The 16,439-nt window shown below is 41.5% G+C and overlaps 1 protein-coding gene across 1 annotated transcript; it reads right to left on the reverse strand.

Annotated features, from left to right (window-relative positions):
• Positions 1 to 256: 256 nt before the first annotated feature.
• On the reverse strand, positions 257 to 13,793 carry Reg4 (regenerating family member 4). Its single transcript, XM_010643545.1, has 5 exons — positions 13,727 to 13,793; positions 7,940 to 8,037; positions 6,551 to 6,685; positions 4,739 to 4,844; positions 257 to 718 (listed from the first exon to the last, which is right to left on the reverse strand). The coding sequence occupies exons 1-5, from the start codon at positions 13,791 to 13,793 to the stop codon at positions 651 to 653; spliced, it is 474 nt and encodes a 157-aa protein (XP_010641847.1). The 3' UTR covers positions 257 to 650.
• Positions 13,794 to 16,439: the final 2,646 nt, after the last annotated feature.

A 16,439-nucleotide genomic window follows, 5' to 3' on the forward strand; every position in this document is an offset into this window, starting at 1 on the left:
ACCTTCCTCTCTCCTCTGTTCAAAACAAGGCCACTGCTGGGAAGGCAGGAGCAGAACCTGGGAGGAGAAAGATGAGTGTATTTCTGAGGCTTGTTTCACCTTTCTGCTTCTGGATTGGAACACAGCAACCCCCTAAGGATATACTTATTTATTGTATGAATTTGATGATCTCTTTCAGCATAATAAGGACTCTATGGGTGGATTTTTCCATGGTAAAAAGAGGAATTGACAAGTGGCTGAGGAGAGGATGTGGGCAAGAGAGAGAAGGCATAAGGAGCAGAAGCGGAAGGGGGTAGAAACTCATTCTTGGATGTTTGTGTCCTGCTTTCAAACCTTTACTCCTATGGCCAAGACACAGCTGTTTCATCAGGTAGGGACATTCACTTCTGGTCTGCTTGAGACAGCTGAGATGGCAGGAGGAAAGACTATGATGGAAGGGACTGTGGGGTGAAGACAACATTACAAGCCACTAGCACACCAAGGCTGAGAGCTCATCTCCAAGCCTATCAAAGTCAGTAGAATAGAGGCCTCATCATTATCTTCTGCTATGTTTACTTTCTGGGGTAATGATTGGATTTTGCCAGCGTGGCAAAGTAGCTGGTATCAGGAAAGAGGCTGGTACAAGGGTTGGCAGAATCTTGATTCTTGCTTTATGGTCGATATTTGCACAGGAAGTGTTGGCTCTTGTTGCAGTCATTTTTGTTCCAAGCTAAAAAGTCTGTAAGAAAATAAACAAATATTTAAATCCATTCAGTTGAGTACTGAACTTGCCAGAGTTACCTGTGTATTTTTCTTGGAGTCCTGGATAAGATAAAGTGATAGTTATGTTGTGTAGCCATATGGCTAGTTATGCTACCCAGTTGTTCGGTTTAGAGGTCTAGTAGTTGCTGGTTTTCTAGCAGTCTAGATCCTGCTGTGAAGGTATTTTTTAGATATGGTTGACCTTTGCATCAGCAGACTTTGAGTACAGCAGATTGTTTTCTATTATATATTAGATGAAGTGGGCCTCATCTAATGAGTTGGAGGCCTTAAGGGAAAAGTCTGTGGTCCCTTAAAGCAGCAAAGATTATGCTTTCATTCTGCTTTTGAACTCATGACTACAACATCAGCTCTTCCAGGAATTTCCAGCCTGCTGGCTTGCCCTGTGGACTTTAGACTAGCCAGTCCACAATTGCATGAACCAATTGTCAAAACCAATTTCCTCCCCTCTCACCTCATCCTGTTGTTTCTGTTTCTCTGGAGAAACCAGATAATACAAATTCTACCTTCACTAATAGGAAGAAAAATCATTTAGAGATCATGCCCAGTTGCAGAAGTTCCACTCCAACATACTTTGGAGGAAGATGGGGCTTGACATGAATCTACTGAAGATGAGGGACTCTCTTGTGTTTGAAACAGGTTTCATGGAGAGTCTGGGGATGATTCTTCCTAAAGTCCACAACTGAGCTCTAACAAGTTCCTGCTCAAAGTTCAAAGACCTAAAAGCAATTGAAGTCAGTGATGTTCCAACAGGCCACCTATTTATAAAGAAGGGTTGAGCCAGGAAAAGGTGGCCTTTGGAAGGACAGGAATATTTTTAAAGGAGAGGCCCAACTATTTCCCTCCCCAAAACCAAGTTCCTCAGAGTTATGTGTCATTCTGGGTTGGCTGCAGCAGAGCAAGTAGTCCTTCCCTGATCAGGTGTTCACTTGGACTCTGACCTACAGATCTGGTCCTGTGGCCAGTGTATGCTGAGTGTGTATGGAGAGATTCTAGTTCTCAGTAGGTGTAGAGGATGGAGCTATCCATGCTCTCATCCATGGGCCCCAGAGCTGGAGCCACACAATGTCAATGAACTGGGGACCACAGAATTGCTAGACACTTCACTGTGTGAAAACCAAAAGGATATGCCCAATGTTGTTTCTGTAGTCTGGATCCTTCATGAGAGTGAGTCTTGTTGAGTCTTCTCTGCATCATCACTCCTTAGAGTGCTGCTTGGGCCTGAGTTTCTCTTGGATGGTTTCTTCAAGGTTCCATTCTCAGAGCAACCCAGGAGAAGTCCGGCTTGCCCCCAGGCACCCACACAGACCACTATCTTTGTTCCCTCTCCTCCCTGATTCCCCTCTGGAAGGAAGCACTTCACATGCACGAGGATCACTGGAACAGTTATTTCTCTCTTTTCATAGAAAGGCATCACAGAGAAGTAAGAAATCTACAGACAGTCACACTGACGAAGTTAAGTGGAGAAGCTAGAAATTCTACCACAAACTAGATTGAGCATGAAATGTCTTCTTAAACTACCAAACCCTGGTCATTATTAAATGTCTCAAAGTGAACCAGTGGTAAGTCAAGAAACATGGTGAATCCCAAAAGTCACATTGGAGTATAAAGCAGAGTTCCAGAAAGTAGGAGAAGGACCCACAGAATAAAATACTTTTTAACAGGAAATTAAAAGGGAACACTCCCTGTGGCAGACAGAAGAGTACATGTGGGATTGTATGTTGGGCAGCGATATTAGACCTTTTGAATTTTAAAGAAAAAATTGAGCAGAAACTTTGTTAGAGCTCAGCTGCAGACTTTGGAGAAAAAACAATCATCCCCACATCCTCCCTCCATTCTGCAAATATACAATAACACTGATAGGGCCGAGGCTGAGGTTCCATTAAATTCTACCCTCCTCCAGTTTGTCTCTAATCCTGGCTTCCTTCCTGGTGGTTTTCTGCCTTGAGAGCCCACATTCTAATACCGGTGAGCTGGTGAGCAAAACTGGGCAGAGTTGGGCTCTCAAGCGGCCATCAACCATCTGGTTTCCATGAATACAACACAAGCTACTTCACTGTGCTGATCTGATCACAGACTGACAGGGAAAAGATTTTTGTCTGAGAACTTTGTCCAGAGGAAACTTTGGAATCACTGGGATGGGAAGGACTTTGGGAGGCATCCAGTCTGCTTCTTCCTAAAAGCTAATCTGCTTTCTGCCCGGCAAGTCTCACGTTGTTGGTCTGAAGTGAATCATTGGGATTTATATATTTTTAAATGTTCCCCAGTCAGCCTTGTTGTACCTTTGAGTCTTATAACATTTTCAATGGTTCAGCTACAGTAAAAACTGCAATGTCAGTCTGGCATGGTGTAAACACCAGCGCTCTGGAAGGCTGAGGCAGGAGGATCACAAAGCCAACCCCAAATGGGCAATTTAGCAGCATACTGAGACCTTATCTCAAAAATAAAAACAAAATTTTTGTGTATTTTATTTTACTTATTTTTGGTTTTTTGAGATAAGGTGTTGCTAGGTAGTCAGAATGGCCTTAAAAAAATTTAATTGCCTGGGGATGTAGCTCAGTACAAAGGCCCTCAGTTAAGTCAATCCTCAGAACTGCAAAAACAAACAAACAAAACTACAAAGTCTACCTTTGTAGGGTTAGTCTAGTGATAGGCTTCTGGCTACTTTCTGGGGTAGCCCATTATGTATTTGGATAGTGCTAACTGTTCACAGTCTTTTCCTTAACCTAGGCAGACACACCCACCCACTGCGAGTTTTTATCTATGGGTCCTGGCAGCGTTCCTTACAGCTGAATTGACTCACGACTTGGCCAACATCAGTGTGGTCTCTGCTGGTCTGTGAAAATCCTTTCAGCTCTTTGTCTTGAAGGTCTTCTTCAGTTTAGCTCCTCCTGTCCACCCATCTCCCCTTGCTGTTAGAAAGTTTCCTCTCTCCCCTTTTCTTCTTACAAGCTCCATTCCTCACACAATAGTCAACTGGAGTAGCTGGTCCATTTCTACCATGGACCCAGTTCCTGAGTCCTTAGGTTAGTCCCTGTACTAGCACCCCTCTTGGTTAGCAGACAAATCCAGTGTCGCCAAGATGGCCTTTCACACTCACTGAGATATCCTCCAGTGTACATCAAGGACCTCTTCATCTTAACAGTCTGTGTTCTTGTTTTACAGATAAATTCTTCTACTCACTTATGAGCTGTGCTTCTCAATGGCTGGCTGGTGTGTCTCAATGGCATTGGCAGTATCTGGAGATACTTTTAGTTGCTACAACCAGGGACGGGAGTGGTACTGAAATCTAGGGAGTAGAGATCAGGGATGCTGCTAAACTTCCCACAATGTATAGGGTAATTCTCCCACTAAAAAATAATCCATTTCATAATCCCATTGGAGGCCAGATTGAAAACCTTAATTTATCAGCTTAATAAAGTGCAAAAAATGAAAGCAAACAAAGGAAAGAAGGAGGCCAAGTGACTAACCACATTTAGACTGCACTGAGCTTCTGATCACTGCAGTCTGGGGACAGGACTCAGAGAACCCAACAAGAGGGAAGAAACCAGGCTAAGCCTTGGGCTTCAAGGGCTCATGCAGAACTTTAATTTCAAAGTCAAGAGGATTCATCTGACTTCACTACACATATTTACCCTTTCCAGCCTGAGCTTTCCCAAATGGAACACATGTCCCATCATAGTGTACAATACTATCTTAATATAAATAGATGTAAGAAAAAGTGAGTGGATTTATAGAAGATATAGAGACATAATGGAACAGCTAGTATATTATGAGAGCAGAGATGCCTAAGTGGTTATAGACCACCGACGCTTGGTAAACATTGTCTGTGAGAAGGTCATTGTCCCCTAGAAGGACAGAGTTGCTGGTATAAAAAGCAAAGTGGGGCAAGGAGGGCGAGTATGTCTAGTTTGCTCCTAACAGCTGAAAGGAAGGGGCTGAGATTTGGGAGGAGGGAAAGGGGTGTGTGAGAACTTACTTTTCTCGTAGCTCATCTCACCACAGTGCTCGTTCTCACCGGAGGACCGGCCACTCCAGGACCTGTACAGGTATGTGGCCCCGTCCAGCCACTGCCACTGCTGATCCTACAATGACAGGAGTTGAGAGAACTGTGCAGATCAATTGGCTCACCTGCCCACAGCCACCACAGTCCCTCAGCTCCTCAAAGTGGACTTTTCATTGTGAAAATGGAGAAAAGGCAGCTATGTGACAAAGAACAAGAATTAGAAAGGATACCCATGCAAGGACTAAGCAGAAAAATTACAGATATTTTAGCTTATCTACTTCTGGTATAAATTTGGAGGGAGGTGTTACTGGGGATTGAACCCAGGGTTACAGCCACTATGCTACTTTCCTGGCCCCACTCTTGCTTTTGAGACAGCTAAATAGCTCAGGCTGGGCTCAAACTCAGAATGCTCCTGGATCCAGCCTTCCAGGGTGATGGGATTACAGGCTGCACTACCACGCCTGGCTTGGTGTGAACCTTTTTATGAATAGGTACCTTTTATGCACTAAACAGTGTATAATCACTAAAATGTGTAGTCAATTTTATACCATGTTTTGTAAACCTTCCTTCAATGGTAAGATTATATGATCATTTCAACCTATTGATTGACAGGTATATAGTTTCTAATTTAAAATTATTATAACAATATTACTATGAACAAATTTGTTCAAAAGTCTGTTTGGGTGTTTAAAATTATTTCCTGATAATAGAATTCTAGAAGTAGGATGAATGGATTAAAAGGTATGAGGTTATTAATGTGCATTGTCAAAGGTCTTTCCAAAAGCAGTTCAATTGTATGATTTTATATCCTCACCAATTGGCACAAAGACAATTTCTCCATCCCTTAAAAATACTACTCCTTAAGACAAAGTAACAGTTTCATAATCTCATATGTCAAATTATAACATCATTTGAATTTGCATTTCTTTGGTTACTAGAGATACTGTACAATATTTAGAATGTGCACTTATTTTTCTTAGTCAAGAATATAAAAATTAAACTATAAAAGATTTATAGAAATAGATGTAAATATTTCTCCTATCTATGAATGACAGAGTTCTGATTAATTCTGATGTCAATACACAAAAATGTAAAATATCTGGTGGTCAGATAAATACCATTAAAAGCCAAGTAACTGTATAAAATATTTGTAACAATGATGGTAGAAAATTGTTAACTTTTCTGTAATTTTCAAGAGGACAAAAATATGAAGATATTTATAGATAAACATTCTCAGATACTCTTCATGACAGAGAGTATATGAATCTGCGGTGTTTTCAGCAATGTTAATAAGGCACAGAAGTCTGGGGACCCCTCCTGTCTTCTCTGTGTTAAGTCTGGAAGCTCCACAAAGAATCTGGAAACTGCAGACCTCAGCAACCAGCCACTCCTTACAATGAGGTAGTGATGGAAAATACAATGAGATCCCAGTGGGAAAAAAATTAAGGATAATGAAAAGACTAACAGCATTAGGAAAAAGATTAGCTGACAGTTTTCAACTATAATTCAAGATGTAATGGGAGTTTAATCTGAATCTCATAACAGGGCTGTGCATGTGCGCACGTGCGCGCGCACACACACACACACACACACACACACACAATTATCTTTGGAAGACTCTGGAAAATTAGCAATTTTGTGTTCTAAGATTTAAGAGAAAATTAATTCAGCAGAAGGTCTATGTTAAATTATATTCTCCATGGAGGTAAGCCAGAAAGCCTTTTCCCCAAAGGGGATCTCTTCCTGGCCTTGCCAGGGGGCATTTGCGGGCCCAGTCAGGGTTACCTTAGAGTTATGCAGGCCAATCCATACGGGCTGGCATCTTTGATAGCCATTTATGTACTTTGATATGACGCTAGCTTCCTTTTGACTCAGGACAGATGCCAGGTGGGTTCCATTTCCATATGATTGACACTCAAACTGCAGAAAGGAGAGGGTCCTATTAATGATGCCACGAGGCTTCAGCAGACGGGCCTCTCCCTGGAACCTAGCGTGTTAAGAAGAATGGGCTCACACAGCTCCTCCTTCTCTAGAAAGTGGGATCTAAAGCCCTCAGGAGATGTCTGTCACCACAGGAGACAAGGGCCACAGTGAGAGCAAGTGAGGGCAAGTGGTTTAGGGTCGGAGGAAGGGCCTGGTCTTCCTGTATGTGACCTTCACAAGTCACTGTACTTCCAGAGTGGTGTACAGAGTCCTGGAAACCCCACTTGCTTAGTGTTCCCCCGCCTTGGGACTCCACTCAGGAAAGCATTGTGTAAGGCAGACTTCCCTAGGTTTTCTCTACTAGGTATTCTCAGTATAGTCTTTGAAAAGCTACGTGCTCGTACTGTGTAGAGATTTTCTATTTGAATGTCACCACCTGCTTCTTCTCACACTTCAATCCTCAGTAGCTATCATGTGGTAGGCGCTCCACTCCTGCCTTTCCTTTTCCCTTTGCTGAGTTATACACAGGGGTTTGGACACCACTCTGGGCCTGGGGCATCGCACTCACGCCGCTCCCACTAATCAGTCGCGTCCGTTAACCACAGCTCGGAGAAAGCAGCATTGACTGTCTACTTCCTCAGACTGGCTAGTGTATGTCTTAGACAAAGCCTCAGTGAACAGGACCCATGTCATACACTTATGTATCTGCAGAACAGTGAACTTCCCATTTGTTTGGCTGATGTTTTCTTTCTCTCTCTCTTTCTCTTTTTTTTTCCTACTGCAAATTGAACTTGGGACCTTGCACTTGAGAAGCAGGAGGCTGAGCCACTGAACTAAATCCCCAGCCCTGGCTGATGCACTTTCCATGATGCAGCCCTGTGGCCTCTGCTCCATGCCTGTCTGTATATTACTCTCTTTCTAGCAAATGTTGTAGAGGAATTAAATTACTCTTTCCGCAAGGCCCTATCTCCCTCATCCTCCTTTGATCTATGAATCTCCAGCACGTGTGGACAGTGGCTACTGCTTACTCAACCTTATGTCCTTAGTCACCCGGGCTTGGGCATGCTGTGTCTGCTTCATCAGTGCTTACAAGACTGAGTGAGCTGGACACACAACCCTCTTCTCTGCTTTTCACCAGCTAGGCAGGTTCTCCTCAGAGTGCCAAGGAAGGACCCTTGGTCTGAATGAAATATGTTCAGGGGCTCTGGTTGGCCTCTTGATGTACAGCAGCTAACTGGTCAAATTCCTTACCTCAGCATCACCCCAGTTCCTCAGCTTCCGAAAGTATCCATAGCAACTGGACTTGAAGTAAAACCATCCGGCAGCACAGCTGGGTCTCATGAGGACATCTGTGCATTAGTGAAAGACAATTTCAAGTGAAAATAGCAAAACCAATCAATGTCCACACTACGTACAGCCTATAGACCCAGAACCTTGGAATGAAGGGGAAGAAGTTTCCCTTCAGGAAGAACCTTACTGCACTGCTAAAAATTTATACTATTACTCTTTCTCCCAACTTACCTAAAAGGGACCAAGGGCCTTTTACCAGAGTGGCTATGCTTTGGGAGAAAAGGAAATAATCAGAGCTTTCTGGGCTGCTGCATACTGGCTCCCAACTGACACTGATCCCAGGAGACCTATAATGTCACAGTGGTCCAGCTTTCAGAGGAGGGATTATGGGGGTCACATGTTCACTGGAGTCTTAGCTCAGAAATGTCTTACAGTAGATCCACTGAATCCTTCTGTGAACCAACTGTGGTTATTTCTCCAGTTCTGGAATGCATAACTAGAGGAGATGGGCTTAGCAGCTGGCAGAATCCCATGTCAGTAGCATAGGCCAAACAACCATAATTCAAGACAACACAAGAGTGGCCCAGAGTGATAAACTGGTAGTTTTAGGCATTCATAGGAGGAAGCAGTCCTTCTGGCAGGGAGATATGGAACGGGATTTAAGGGAAACCTGGCTGGAATGTGGGCACAGGTGGGCTCTGAATCAGGAGCAAGAAGGGACATTTTAGGAAAAAGACATGGGCTGGGAAGGGGAGGGGAGGCAGGAGCATACAAGGAATGCACAGAAATAACAAGCACAAATTTGTCACAAGTACAAGCAACCTGTCAGGAAACCTTGGTAGAGAGGAGTAAGACAGGCCTAGAAGCAGCAGAGCCACCATTCTCGGTTCTTCCTGCTAATCTGCTGGTGAGTGGGCCGTGTCACTGGGTCTGAAAGTCTGTGAAGGAGAGACGGCTGGCAGTGCAGAGGTGAGGAAGGGATGCCAAGCTAGCAGTCCAAGGTTCCTGACAATGTGGCTACACTCCAACATTTTAGATAGGTGCACGGCTCTTTCCCTCCACAGTGGATGTCCACTGACCAGCGCCATTGTAATAGCAGTCTCCTCTTCCTGCCAGGGGGCGCTACAGACACTTGCTTTCCTCTTCTGTTCCAGTTCCCCCCATGCCTCTAAGTTGCCCACAACTCTGCACTGTGTTCAGACAAGCTCCCTGCACGTTAGCATCCAAAAACTTCCTCAGGCTGATCTTACTGTTTCCGCTAGCCACATCCTCCTATGCAGCAGTCCCACTCTGACTCAGAAAACAGTGCTCACTACAGATTTAGATCCTTTGCATGTTTTACTGTACCTATCTATGACAGATAATCACTAACACAACTAAGAAGTTGAAGTGATAAAGAGAACGTCTGTAAATAGTCTGAAACCTACAAAATGTTAAAGAAAATATAGAATAATCACTGTCTTTTGCTTCTGTAATTTGCTTTGCTTTGCTTGTTTAACAAAATATCAAGGTTTCACCATTAAAGCTTACAGGCACATAGCCCCAGTTTAAAGTTAACAGATGCTGAAGGTGCTTTAGCTGCATCCCAGGATGAGACCAGATGTTCAAACTAAGATAATGGTGCCAGGCCCTAAGCCCTAAAACTTTCTGTAAACCATATGACTATAAAGGAGTTAAAATGAAAGGAATGTCACCAGTCCTGCATTCCTAACCCTGACCCCCACTCTTGTGGACTGGAATAGCTAAAGATAAACATTCTGAAAGAAAATGCTATATTTGACTTAACATTGAACTGTCTTGTGACCATGATTTGTGATGCAAACTGTGGGAACTGGTCTTATCGAATTACCTAAAATGAGGTCATAATTGTAAAACTCTTATAAAAGGCAGATTGTAACCCAGCCCTAGGTCAGTCATTAGGCACAGACCTTGGTGCAGGCTGACCCTTTGCTAGCAAAGTGAATGTTTTTTGTTTTACCCACTTTGCTGTCTCTGTGTGTCACTTACCAGTTCCTTCCATGACAGAAGTAAAGGTTCTGAGGGGTACCTAAGATATACTGAAGTCACGCAGTAAAGTTATGCACTTATTTAAATGCCTCACCTGTTACTTTTAGAAAAGTGAACATAATTTTATGTTAAATAAAAATTTTCTTTTATGCCATTGCGATTCTTACTGCTGCCAGTATTGACCAGCTTCCATACAGAAGATATTTTACTTAATATCATTTACTATGCTAAGTGATTTATTCATGCCATATTTTATTATAATAACTTAGGAGAAGTAGGAAGCAGACTTAAGAGTCACCTGCCCAAAACTGCCATTTAGATTTAGTTCTATGTCTTAAAAATTCTTGTAACCTTAGATTTTATAAATATGTAGGGATATGTTATTTATATGTTTATTATATGTTTATAAATATGTTATTTTAACAGGAGGAAAAAAAGCAAAGGAGATCCTTAACTCTTACAGTAAAAACTAATATTAAAATAAAAACTGATCTTCTTAAGGAGATTAAACATTGATCACCATTTCAAAAAGAATAGTTAATGAAATGGCCTCAAATTCCAGGAAGGGGAAGTCTAGAGAGACATTAAGAAAGGGGACTTCTAATTTAATATTCATGAGAATATTCTGAAAGCGGGGGTAATGAGGAGTCCAAAGCTTTGACCCCCAAGTGTAAGGACAAAGAACTCTGGCATCACACCTGGTTCTCCTAGTGCAGTTCAGTTTGAACACTGCTTTGAACACTCTACTTGGCAGTTTCTGGGCAAATGAAGCAGAATAGATCCTCCACCACCACAGCCTTCATTTCTCCTGACTCCAGGTAGTGACAACAGAGTTCTCAAGACCAAAAATCCAGAGAGGCTGAAGGCAAAGAAGACAAACAGTGATTTCTCCACCCTCCCACACCTTTGTCTTTTTCTCTGTATCTGTTTCCTTGAGGACTTCTCTTCCTCTCTGAAAATCTCTGTGTGGGCTTCACCATGCCTTTCTGACTGTGTATCAATTTCTCTCTTGCTGTCTTTCTATTCTGTGTTTCTTTTGTTTGTCCTTGTGTCTTGCTGTGTCATTCTTGTGACTCTCTCTCTCTCTCTCTCTCTCTCTCTCTCTCTCTCTCTCTCTACTTTCCTTCTTTCTCTGTCTTTCCCATTCTCTTGTACAATTAGTACTATGCACACCCTGGTGGAGACATTTTAGCTCTTGGAAATGCAACTAGCAGTTGCTCTGCTGAAGTCCTGCTGCACTTTCTGTTACTCCACACAATGACTGTGTACTGGGTACTCTTCCTGGAAGATTACTATATTCAAATCATTTCCATATTAACCCTTATGAAGTTGGTACCAATGTTTTCTCCTTGTTCCAGATGAGGAAACAAAGGCAAAAGAACATGTCATGTCTCACAGAAGTGATGGAGACAAGACTTGACCCCAGACAGTCTGACTCCAAATAGGCAGTCTTAGTCATCTCAGTCATCATGCTTGAATTATTTGTTTTAAAACCCAGATGGACCAACCAGATTTATTTAACTTTCATTGTTTAATTACCAAACTCTCCCTGAGAGTTAAGGATGGATATCCCCATCGTACAGGTAGAGAAACCTTCTGTAAAAGATTTGTGGCCAGCTGAAGTCACCAGACGGGGAACTGGATGCAATCTAGGGTGGGATGCAATGCTTCCCCCAAAGCCTTAGAACCCCATCCCCACCTTTCAGGGTTCTAGAGCTCCTCATTGCAATGCATGCCCTGTCAAAGGGTTTCAGCTCCTTGCATGTGGCTTCTATTACTCTAAAAGCTGTTCTACTCCACGACTTAGCAGATGTGTAAGTTTGGGAACGTTACCTAGACTCCTTTGGCTGAAATTTTCTTATTTGTACAATGGAATTAGTAGCATATACCTTTTTAATAGGATTACTGGGAGGATTACCTGGGATAATGCATACACAGTGATTAATATAGAACCAAGTATAGTAAATAGTAGCCAGGTAAAGGGATAGCTATTAAATCATCATGAAGTATAACTAGTGCAGTATTTTTGCAAATATTAGCCTAATGAAGTTTTTGGTTGTCCAGAAAGCTTACTGCTCTACAACTCTTCGCCCATTGAATTAACAGCATGCATTGCTCCCGGAGAAGGGCAGCTATAAGCCAAATGAGAAATCATTGCTGAGGCAATAAGAGTCATAATGTTGAACTCCAAGTCTTGTCAGGAAAGAAAATTAACTTCTAAATTCTTGTACTTAAGAATTGTACTTCTAATAGCTGGAATAAGTCAGGGGCAGAGGGCAGAGAGCTGCAGAGGACAATTCCATATTTCTACTGACTTTTCCATAAGCCATAGCACAAATAATATATAGGACAGGTTATATGGGAAATCTCCCAAGATATAAGAATAAACAGACTGTCTTTCTACAGCTGTGAAAAAGGTAAGACGTTATAGGCTTCATGCTGAGTGTACCAGCTCTTACTGCTCCTGGGAGAGAAACCAGAGGTTGGCTTGTCATTCCCTAGGGTATCAGTGGGCAAATGCTAAGGCCCTGTAAGGAAGTCTGAGGTCATCTCATCGCCAGAGGAGCAGGAACCCACTTGACCTCCTAGAAATGGCCACAGGAGGCAGTTCTGAAAGAGGGGTTCGGGGCAGCCTCTCAGAGTTTTGCTCGCCCTTGCTTGGCTCACAAACGGTGGTGAGTTCCCAGGCCTGTGCAACAACACGTGGTTGAGAACCAGTAACTGGAAATGGGTGGGGGGCTGAGGGCAGAAAGCCGCAGAGGACAAGGATACACTAAGGATATACCATGGCAAGGACCACAGTCTTCATCTCTGGGGGCCAGCATGATGCCCAAAGAGCCTATTTCTCTTTGAATCTCCTTCCTCTTGGCCAAGAACATTTCCCAGTGGGCGAAGCACTAAGTCGCAAACACCACTGAATCCCTTAGGAGCCTGTATGATCAACAGAACCAATGCTCAAGAAGGATCCCTGACTCTTCCTTGTACAACTCCCAGCAAGGCCACAGGGGATGTGAAGGGCATCTAGGAAAAGGAGAGAGTCCAAGCACCACCTAGTTTTGCTGTGTGACTTTGGACAAATTTCTACCTTTGTCTGGGCCTCATTTTCCTCACAAAGTAGAACATCAGATGAGCATATATTTCATCCCTTTTCATTTCAAATATTCCATGATACTTATTTTCAGCATCCTGTTTTCTTCCTCTGTTCTTTCCATCAGCAGATTCAGCAAGCTTTACACTTTGATTAGATGCTGCTTTATACTTGATGCTTTGTCTATATGTCAGAGCCATTTGTCCAAGTAGATTGTGCATAGATCCCTTGAAAAACTGCAATTCATGATGTCCCCAAATAGGAAAATAGTGCCTAAATATTGGGTTGTTCTGATTATAGCTATCATTTATTGACAGTTGGCTAGGTGTTAAGTGGCTTAAACTGTATCTCTATCCTTTGCAATAACTTGCAAAATTAATTTTACAACTTAAATGTGATTGATTATGTGAGTGTGGCTTACAATTCCTGTGCAGTTGGCTTTTGTTTGATTCTACGGCCTTTGAACTCTAACACGTCATGTTGTTTTTCATTCCTATCTTCAGTACCTTTTCCCTGCAGTACATAGTAGATTTTGGTTGTTTGGTTGGTTTTCAGTTTGTTTTGTTTTAGGTTTTTGGCAAGGAGATGGCTGCATCACACGGACTTTGTGATTACTGACCATGGTTTTTGTCCCCACTGAGTGACGTACTCACCACCCAGGACTTCGGAGCTGGCTGCCCAGCTCAGCAGGAGGAACAGCCTCAAGCCTCTGGGTGCCATTTTCCTCTTCCCCGGAAGACAGTGCAGCAGGCACTTCCACTCCAAGAAGCTGAGTCCTCGTTAATTTTGTCTTTGAAACTCCTGGATTCTCCTGGATCTGCAATCTGAACAGATCTATATTAGTAAGAAGAACCCAGGAATTTAGACTCAAAATTACACAGGGAGAAAAATGTATTTTCCTAGCTACATCCAGATCTTATAGTGAGGAGAATATCAAGTTAAATGTAAATATTAGCAAAATTTAATTTAGGAAATTTCATTCTCACCCACAAAGCCTTCTGGACCAGCACCTTACTATAGTGGGCTCAATACATATTTTTTTCTCAATACTTTAATAGTCTGAATGGAGGCATAAATTTTTAAACTATGAGATAGTGCATCCCTATTATTCTCAGGACAACCAGTAAAGGTCACCATGGCTAGCTCCCTCCCAGGTGAGATTGTGATGGGCTTTCTAAAATTAAAAAAAAAAAATCAAATCAAGAGGTCTTAACATGAAATATTTTAATGTGATTCTGACGGAGTACATGGCCCAGTGCTCACATTTTACAGGTTAGGAAATCTGAAATAGATAGTGTGAAGTCATTTTCTCATTGTCACCAGTTACAGCCCGATCTGACATCAGCACTTTTAAACTTGGTTAATAACATTTTTTTTGAAAAAAGAAAATAACTTTGTAACATCCGAGAACAAAGGATTCTGGGTCTTCCATCTTTCTGAAACCCCCTACTCTGATTTAACAGTGTGCTAGCTCTCCTTTTTCTCTTCCGATGATGTTTTCCAAAATGTTTTCCTTTTCTTAAAAAAAAGGCTCTGTATCCTCTCCTCACTATAAAAATAAAGAATTATCAAAAGACCGATTCAAAATTAGAAAATAAGAAATAAATTTCATCTCCGACAGATAATGTGAACAGTATTTTTCTATGTATGTCTCTGTACAGTTTTGTATAAATTAGAACATTTGCTTTGTAAATCAATTTTGTTTCTCAGAAAGAGGCCATAATGAGCTTTCTTGTACTCACAGTTCTTTTTTTTTTTTGGTACCAAGGACTGAACTGGGTCCCTGCCCTTATGAGGCAGGCAACGGAACCACTGAGCTAAACCCACGGCACAGCATTCGCATTTCTTAATGCAAATTTAATTGTCTTTAGTATAAATTCACTTACACAGGGTTGCAGAGATGCAGAAATTGCATGTTGTAATCTTGAAACCCTTTGCTAAAATATCTTCTGAAAGAGTTTATCGTACGTTCTAACAGTGCTCAGGAGTATTGGTTTTTCCAAGACCCAGTGAGCACCTAATTTTGTCTTTTATTTTTAACCGTGATATTTTAAAGCAGAACTTTTTGGTATCTTAGACTTTCTAATGAAGTTGAACATATTGACTAGTTTATTTCTTTTGTGAATTTCCACTTTGCAGCTTTGCATATTTTTCCATTTCTTTTAATGGTTTATGAGACCTTTTGCAATTTATGTCTTGTACATGTTATTAATAATATTTCTGTTTTTATTTCCCTCTTGTTCATAATATATTTTTTATCATCCTGAAACTTTCAAAAATTATATTGTTATGTGTATGGTCTCCCTTATAATTTTTGGCATTTACTTCAGATAGATTGCCCAGCACTGTTGCAGTAGGGTAAAATATTCACCTGTATTCCCTTCTATTTTTATCTGAGATTTATTTTAGTGTAAGCATTGAATTGGGTTCTAAAGTTTTTTGCCAAGTAATTATTTAAGTAAGTAATTCATTGACTTCGTACTTGATCATATTTTATGATGAAAACACAGGATTACATGGTTTAACTCTCAAATAATAAGTTTAGGGGAAATGGTGTAATTTAATATTCAAGATGGAAATTGTCCTGGAAAATCTACTCTGGATCTATCTGTGAACATTTTTCAGTATTAACAAAGGAGGGGACAGAGGGCAAAGGTGCAAAATTGTGATGTCTCCACCCCCTGTCCTTTTTACTTTTTATCATTTCATGAAAGCTGTACTCCTTTGCTGCACGTTCCTCACAAAATTAGTGGGGCATTTTTAACTTCTTGAAACCCCTTAAAATATAAATAAGTATTATTTATCTGTCATGCATGGGGAAAAGGAGGTACAGCATCTTTCTTATTAATCAAAATTTATTTTATGCCTACCTCATCTTGTTAAAACCCCATGAACTAGATAGAGTGCATTATAGGTATCATTTACACATCTCACAGTTGATGTTCTTAGAGATTAAATTATCTTTCCAGTTTCACAACTACTGGACTGCAAATGGATGATTTAACCCAAAAGCAAAGCTCTTTACCATAAGGGAAGAAAGAACACGAGCAAACCAAATCAAACAACATAGCAACAAAAAGCATCATTAACATTACTAGAACTGTAACTTGTAATTTCTGGTGCAAGTATTAACTGGCAGAGGAGAACAGATGTTCTCAGAAAGCTCTCTGCTCCCCAGGAGAATTACCTGGTTGGAAGCAAGGCTCTGAGGACCTCTCCTTTGTTGGCGTCTCAAATGGTCCTAGGCAGAGTCTCTGGAATTCTTATATCTCTGTGCTTCAGGATTCAATAACCCATGTTCAAACCATGGAGCAATAATGTTAATTTACCAGTGATAAGTCTTATCAAAAAAAAAAAAAAAAAAAA

Source organism: Fukomys damarensis, unplaced genomic scaffold (genome assembly GCF_012274545.1).
Source record: "Fukomys damarensis isolate Sample0158 unplaced genomic scaffold, DMR_v1.0_HiC HiC_scaffold_33, whole genome shotgun sequence".
In the NCBI taxonomy this organism is placed as follows: Eukaryota; Metazoa; Chordata; class Mammalia; order Rodentia; family Bathyergidae; genus Fukomys; species Fukomys damarensis.